The following is a 7,647-nucleotide window of genomic DNA, read 5'->3' as shown; positions in this document are numbered from 1 at the left end:
GTGTATATAAACCACAATTTCTTTATCCATTCATCAGTTGATGGACATTTAGGCTCTTTCCATAATTTGGCTATTGTGGAGAGTGCTGCTATGAACATTGGGGTACAAGTGCCCCTATGCATCAGTACTCCTGTGTCCCTTGGATAAATTCCTAGCAGTGCTATTGCTGGGTCATAGGGTAGGTCTATTTTTAATTTTCTGAGGAACCTCCACACTGCTTTCCAGAGCGGCTGCACCAATTTGCATTCCCACCAACAGTGCAAGAGGGTTCCCGTTTCTCCACATCCTCTCCAGCATCTATAGTCTCCTGATTTGTTCATTTTGGCCACTCTGACTGGCGTGAGGTGATACCTGAGTGTGGTTTTGATTTGTATTTCCCTGATAAGGAGCGACGCTGAACATCTTTTCATGTGCCTGTTGGCCATCCGGATGTCTTCTTTAGAGAAGTGTCTATTCATGTTTTCTGCCCATTTCTTCACTGGGTTATTTGCTTTTCGGGTGTGGAGTTTGGTGAGCTCTTTATAGATTTTGGATACTAGCCCTTTGTCCGATATGTCATTTGCAAATATCTTTTCCCATTCCGTTGGTTGCCTTTTAGTTTTGTTGGTTGTTTCCTTTGCTGTGCAGAAGCTTTTTATCTTCATAAGGTCCCAGTCATTCACTTTTGCTTTTAATTCCCTTGCCTTTGGGGATGTGTCGAGGAAGAGATTGCTACGGCTGAGGTCAGAGAGGTCTTTTCCTGCTTTCTCCTCTAAGGTTTTGATGGTTTCCTGTCTCACATTCAGGTCCTTGATCCATTTTGAGTTTATTTTTGTGAATGGTGTGAGAAAGTGGTCTAGTTTCAACCTTCTGCATGTTGCTGTCCAGTTCTCCCAGCACCATTTGTTAAAGAGACTGTCTTTTTTCCATTGGATGTTCTTTCCTGCTTTGTCAAAGATGAGTTGGCCATACGTTTGTGGGTCTAGTTCTGGGGTTTCTATTCTATTCCATTGGTCTATGTGTCTGTTTTTGTGCCAATTTTCACAAATTATTTATTAAATTCATCCTTCTTCATCTATCTTCCCTCATTAAAATATAATCTCCATGAGGGCAGGGGTCTTTGTCTGATGCCTAACACAGAGTAGGCCCCCAGATAAATATTTCTTGGATGAATAAAAGGGTATTTTTAAAATAGTCTTAAAAAATTAAAAAAAAATGTTTTTCATATGCACTGTTAAATTGTCTTCCAGAGAAGCTTGGCAATGTATCCTCTTTTTCCCTCAGATCTCACCTGTCCCAGGTACTGACAAAAAACATGACAAAAGACACACTCTACAGTGTTGAGAAGAAAATTCAAGCCTCTTTTAATTTCACCTTCCAGACATATATAGCTTTACTATATATCTTCACAGACTTACAATGTAAATTTATTATTATTTTAATTTACTTTTATTACTTGTGTGATTAAGCTTTTTAGAAATATGACTAATTAGCATTTGTATCTCATTTTTACAAGTTTTTTGTGTGTCATTTATTTTTCTTTGGGGATCTTTAATAGTCACCTAGATCCAGCTTTGAAAACTTTGATGTACTTCTGAATCACCAGGGAACATGAGTAAGAGACAGGTTCTGATTTAGTAGGGCTGAGATAGTGCCTGAGATTCTGCATTGCCAACAGGCACAGGGGGATCCCAGTGATGATCTGGGGTCCACCATACTTTGAGAAACAAGAACCTAGATTATGTCTCTTCACTGTGAGTTAATCTCCAAGTGAATGCTGTCTTGTTGGAGAAAGCTAAAGAAACTGCAGTCTCAGATCACTCAGCCTGCAGTGCACTGTGCACTGTTTTTCTTTATTCTTATAAAACATGTTGTACTTCTGGTACAGTGAAGATGGACTGTTTTAATTTGATCACTTCACATAACTATAAAACTACCATGTTTCAATATGGGTCTAACTATCCAAATTCTGAAAGAGTAATGCCGAGGCAATCTATAATTTTCTTTTTTGATGGATCAGTTGTTTTGATTCTCTTTGGTCATATATTTTTCTTATATAGTTATTTCTGGTAGTGATGTCATTTCCACTTTTGTTAATGAGGCCATTTTAAAAACCTTAAATGAAGTTGCACCTCTGTATCTGTTTCACATTAACGTTGATTTCTCTGCAGGCCCGGGTCCTTTTTGTGATGATTGTGTTGGTCCAGCTCACCATTCTCATTACTTTTAGGTGTCAAGGATATCCAGAGCATAAAGGTAGTCATGGTTCCTTTTATTCTTAGGAGACTTCATTTTATTTATTTATTTATTTATTTATTTATTTATTTATTTATTTATTTTATTTCAAAAAAAAATTTTTTTAATGTTTATTTATTTTTGAGACAGAGACAGAGCATGAATGGGGGAGGGTCAGAAAGAGAGGGAGACAGAATCCGAAGCAGGCTCCAGGCTCTGAGCTGTCAGCACAGAGCCCGACGCGGGGCTCGAACCCACGGACCGTGAGATCATGACCTGAGCTGAAGTGGGACGCTTAACCGACGGAGCCACCCAGGCGCCCCAGGAGACTTCATTTTAAAGTGTCATATAATGTGCTCACCACCACCAATATAAATACCAACATAAATTGTCTTTGCCTGAGCTCTGTGAGGTGCAGTCTTCAAACTTACACGTTTTCCACACTACTTGATCTTTTTTAAAAAATTCAGGTTTTTGGTGCTACATTGCAATAATGTGAAGCTCAACCAGAATCGGGGTGGGGGGGGAGATATCACAGTATAGCTCAAAATGAGCACACATCTCTGCCAAATATTGAAGATCCTCCACAGTCAGGTCCTATCTAATTAGCCATATCTTCAACCAGTTACCTATATTTTAGCCTGGATAATTTTCACTGTTCTCTACACACACCATATTCATTTCTGCTTCTGGGCTTTTGCCTAGGCTATTATCTCTAATTCATTTTTCTAAATTTATCTAAATCTTAGCTTCCTTTAGGGCTCACCTCAAACCCTCTTTTTCATACAATTTTCTCCATTCCAGATCCTAATGAACTCTTGTTTCTTTGAATCCCTATCGTCCTTCCTGAAAATTAATGCTGTAGTTGGTCAGTCACCTTGCTTATGTAACCACTGCCAATGTATATACGCTTTCTCCTCCCTTGAGGATCTGTGGTCCTTTAGTCTGTGGCCACAGAATGGACCTTCTCTGTGTGAAGCCCAAACACTTGGCACTTTTGGCACTATATTTTAAGAGAAGTTAATTTGAAGAGCTTTAGAGATCTCTTTCAAATGGAGTAAGAGGATAGCTGTGAGTTAAGAGCTGTGTCACATATGGGAGAGGAGTATTAGATATTCATACTTAATATTAGACTGGAGAAATTTTGGTATTTCTTTGATATAGTTTTGATATCTTTTCATATATCATTTGGAAGTGTGTACATTTGGATACTAAATCCCACAGAAAACAGAGACTTGTCATACTTTGAGCATAGCACTATATTTCAAACCTACATGTTTAATCATGGAAAAAAGTATGTGCACATGCATATGTGTGCGTGTGTGCACATGTGTGTCTCACAGCTATACCATTGCTTTGAACTTCCTACGTTCTACAATTCTAAGTGAACTGGCTTATCAGAATTCCCGCCAACTTCTGAATTTAAAGTGGCATCATCTGTATAGTTACCATATAACAAAAGATTTGCTAAATGTATAATAGTCCATGGAAGTCTTCTAGAAAATGAACTGTATGTGTGCTTACTGGGTTTTTCAAATTTATTCTGTTTAGGGTCTCCAGGATTTATAAATTTGGCCTCATTTTCCCTCCACGTCTTGAGCAAACTAAACATCTTCTACTATTCTGTGTTGTTGCTAACCCTATATACAGCACTGGGTAAGTCAATTAGGAAACTTGAGATTGTGGAGAATTCTGCCATATATGGAGAATTTTGACAATAGAGTCATTTAGGCTCTTGAGAACGTAATGAACAGCACATAGTTTCTGTATAAATCATTTCCTGGAACATGGTCTTGGGAAATAAAGTTCTTTCCTAACATGTTTAAAGAACATTTAGTTGACACCGAGTTAACTTAAGCTGAGAAGACCGTTAAGGAATTAGTGTGTAGAGAGCAACCTTCTTTGACTACCTTAAAGTTTTATCCTTTATTTCATCACACTTTTTATTCCCTTTATTATCATCATAATGATAATCATAATGATTATCTTCTGAGTTAATCATCTCTTCTCTCATTAGAATATCCATTGAGGTCTTAATCTGTCTTGTTCAGTGCTCTATGCCCAGTGCTAAGCACAATGTGTTGTATATAGTTCAATGAATATTTAGTAATGTGTGGCTCTTAAACACTCAGCTCAAAAAAGAAAGAAACTGAGATGAGCAATGAGTTCAGGCATATCCGAGTTCTTCTGTTATATTATTATACCCAATATTTAGTCACTTAGCCACTTAGGGAAACAGAAAACACTGTGAATCTCTTTTTAAAGCTTTTTACTTATGTTCCTTAGTGACTAAAAGTCAATTAGGAGTAGATTAGCCTACTTGTTACTTAGTCTTGTGCTTTTATTCCACCTCAGGACTTTTCTTTGCTCACTAGTAAACTCCCACCAGAGAACAGAAAGTAGTTAAATTAAAAAATATATAACACTTTAGGGGCGCCTGGGTGGCGCAGTCGGTTAAGCGTCCGACTTCAGCCAGGTCACGATCTCGCGGTCCGTGAGTTCGAGCCCCGCGTCAGGCTCTGGGCTGATGGCTCAGAGCCTGGAGCCTGTTTCCGATTCTGTGTCTCCCTCTCTCTCTGCCCCTCCCCCATTCATGCTCTGTCTCTCTCTGTCCCAAAAATAAATAAACGTTGAAAAAAAAATTAAAAAAAAATATATATAACACTTTAGAATTCTGTGTAACAAACCATGGCAGATGGTCCTTTGGAGGTCAGTTTCCTTGTTCTAAGCTAGGTTGAAGCTATTTTAGACACTTGTCTTGCACTAGAAGGTAAAGCAGGTGATTTGGTTCCTGGATGTAAAAGAAAACATTAAATGGGCTGAATTTTGCTCCATGTTTAAAAGTTGAAACTTGCAGGGAAAACTTTTTTAGACTCTGTATCCATTGGAGGTTAAATAATATACATCTGAGAAAATTACCTATGACTTTTTAAAGCTGAACCCTGATATTACCAGCAAATGATGGTATTTGCATTTTGAGAATGGAAGTCTTGACTGTCCATTAATCATTCTTGACAATATAGTAGTTCCAGAAACCTACACACTGAGAAGGGGAAGTAAATAATAGGGCAGAGAGAAAAGTCATTCTGACATTCTAAATGAAAAGCAAGTTAAATTTTGTACATGTTAACCTTGAATGTGTAGTTGATGTACAAAGTAATGGCTTGGGTCAGCAAGTAAAGGTCAAAATACTTTCATTAATATTAATAAAAAAGAGAAGAAGTGCATTTTAGAAAGATCAAAGTGGTTGAAGTTTATTGCTTAAAGGAGTAAATAGTAGTTACCTAGAAAATTAGTTTCCATACATCTTTGCTTCTTAAAGGAAATGGTAATGCATTATATTAGGTTACTATTGCAACAGAATCTTCTAAAGTTTCTGAATGTACTCCAGTCTGTTTCTGGAATCTATTCAGGTACAGCATGTACTCAGACAATTTTATAATTAGACAATTACGGAGCAAAGGAGCAAATGGTTGGCTAGCTAGGACATAGGGTACAACATAGAGATTAGCAAAGAAAAAAAGCTATGCCGGTACAATGCTTCTAAATTTCTTTTTTACATTTATTTATTTATGAGAGACAGAGCACAAGTCGGGGAGGGGCAGAGAGAGGAGACACAGAATCCAAAGCAGGCTCCAGTCTCTGAGCTGTCAGCACAGAGGCCAACACGGGGCTCAAACTCACAAACTGTGAGATCATGACCTGAGCCAAAGTCGGATGCTTAACCTACTGAGCCACCCAGGCGTCCCACTAGTACAATGCTTATAGATGACTACTCTCACACTTATTATTCCCATAAATGCACCTTGTGATGTATATAATCATGATCACAGTTATTTAATCTTCTGCTTTCCTGTCCATTGCCTCTTTCAGGACCATGGTTTATTGGTGAAATCATTGAAGGCAAGTTGGGTTGCTGCTTTTCCTTTGGGATCTTTGTGGATGGACATTTCCTACAAGGCAGCCTAACATTTATAGTTGGAATTCTGCAGGTAAAAAGTCAGAAATGGAATTTTAAAGCATCTTGGCTTTTTGGACTAATTGCATAACAGTTTTGAATTAAATCCAGTCTCAAACACTATAGATCATATTTTCTAATTTATTGGCAGGGTAATCTTTAATATTTGTTGTTTTATTTGTTTTTGAGTGCTTCTTAAGCTCGCTGTTCCACTACTCTCTAATAAACATCTAAAATACATTTTGCAGTCAGGGTTTATAAAAAGTGAAATAGATTTTTGTTTTTGTAGTTTGTTTTACTGTGTTTTTCCATTAATAAAAAATGAAATATGGGACTTATAGTAGAATAAATATAAGTAAACCAAAATTGATTATGATAATGAAGAAGGAAAATGTTTTAGAGGGAAAAAAGGAAAAATAGACAACACAAAATGGGTTAATTATCCCGTGGAAGCTGCACTGGGTAAGAACTAGGCCTAGGCTTTTTAGTGATGTCTTAGCAGCATACTTGTTTGGGAAAACACTGATAGGTTAGGTTTACATTTGGATTAAAATTCCTTTAAAGCAAACACACAAATAAAAAAAAACTGACCTGTAGCAAATCTCTGTATATAAGTTTGAAAAGTATTTACCTATTTATTTATTTTACTCACCTAATGGGACTAAGGTACATCTCAAATGATGATCTCATGTTTGGGAAGAGATCCAAAAACATTGTTAAAAATGAGTTAACAGCCTCATAACAGGGCAATAAAGCATAATCAGCAGGATTATAGACAAAGAGGGAAGACTTCTGCCTAGTAAACACTGACCAAAGACCACAACATTCTTGGTATAGCAGTATTTTATTTTATTTTATTTTATTTTATTTTATTTTATTTTATTTTATTTTACTTAATTTTTTTAGGTTGAAGTATTTATTCTTTTTAATATAACTTATTGTCAAATTGGTTTCCATACAACCCCAGTGCTCATCCCAACCAGTGCCTTCCTCAATGCCCATCACCCACTTTCCCCTCTCTCCCACCCCCCATCAACCCTCAGTTCATTCTCAGTATTTAAGAGTCTCTTATGGTTTGCCTCCCTTCCTGTCTGTAACTTTTTTTCCCCCTTTCCCTCCCCCATGGTCTTCTGTTAAGTTTCTCAAGATCCACATATGAGTGAAAACATATGGTATCTGTCTTTCTCTGACTGACTTATTTCACTTAGCATCATACCCTCCAGTTCCATCCACGTTGCTGCAAATGGCCACATTTCATTCTTTCTCGTTGCCAAGTAGTATTCCATAGTATATATAAACCACACCTTCTTTTTTTTTTTTTTTTTAATTTATATATGAAATTTATTGTCAAATTGGTTTCCATACAACACCCAGTGCTCATCCCAAAAGGTGCCCTCCTCGATACCCATCACCCACCCTCTCCTCCCTCCCACCCCCCATCAACCCTCAGTTTGCTCTCAGTTCTCAACAGTCTC

The 7,647-nt window shown here is 37.3% G+C and overlaps 1 protein-coding gene across 1 annotated transcript; it reads left to right on the top strand.

The window, feature by feature from the left end:
- Positions 1-1,024: 1,024 nt before the first annotated feature.
- On the top strand, positions 1,025-6,295 carry LOC121024627 (transmembrane protein 62-like). The gene is made up of 3 exons (XM_040466830.1): positions 1,025-2,235; positions 3,766-3,870; positions 6,088-6,295. The coding sequence occupies exons 1-3, from the start codon at positions 2,100-2,102 to the stop codon at positions 6,261-6,263; spliced, it is 417 nt and encodes a 138-aa protein (XP_040322764.1). The 5' UTR covers positions 1,025-2,099; the 3' UTR covers positions 6,264-6,295.
- The last annotated feature ends 1,352 nt before the right edge of the window (positions 6,296-7,647 follow it).

Source organism: Herpailurus yagouaroundi, unplaced genomic scaffold (genome assembly GCF_014898765.1).
Source record: "Herpailurus yagouaroundi ecotype Mexico unplaced genomic scaffold, PumYag 66476, whole genome shotgun sequence".
Taxonomy (NCBI): domain Eukaryota; kingdom Metazoa; phylum Chordata; class Mammalia; order Carnivora; family Felidae; genus Herpailurus; species Herpailurus yagouaroundi.
The sequence above is the reverse complement of the archived record's forward strand: the minus strand, read 5'-3'. Positions and strand labels throughout refer to the sequence as shown.

Bases quoted from the DNA above. Each gene is read 5' to 3' on its own strand.
- LOC121024627 (XM_040466830.1), top strand. From the start codon at position 2,100: ATGAAGTTGCACCTCTGTATCTGTTTCACATTAACGTTGATTTCTCTG. The intron at 2,236-3,765 runs GTAGTCATGGTT...TATTCTGTTTAG, and splicing joins AGGATATCCAGAGCATAAAG to GGTCTCCAGGATTTATAAAT. The intron at 3,871-6,087 runs GTAAGTCAATTA...TGCCTCTTTCAG, and splicing joins AACCCTATATACAGCACTGG to GACCATGGTTTATTGGTGAA.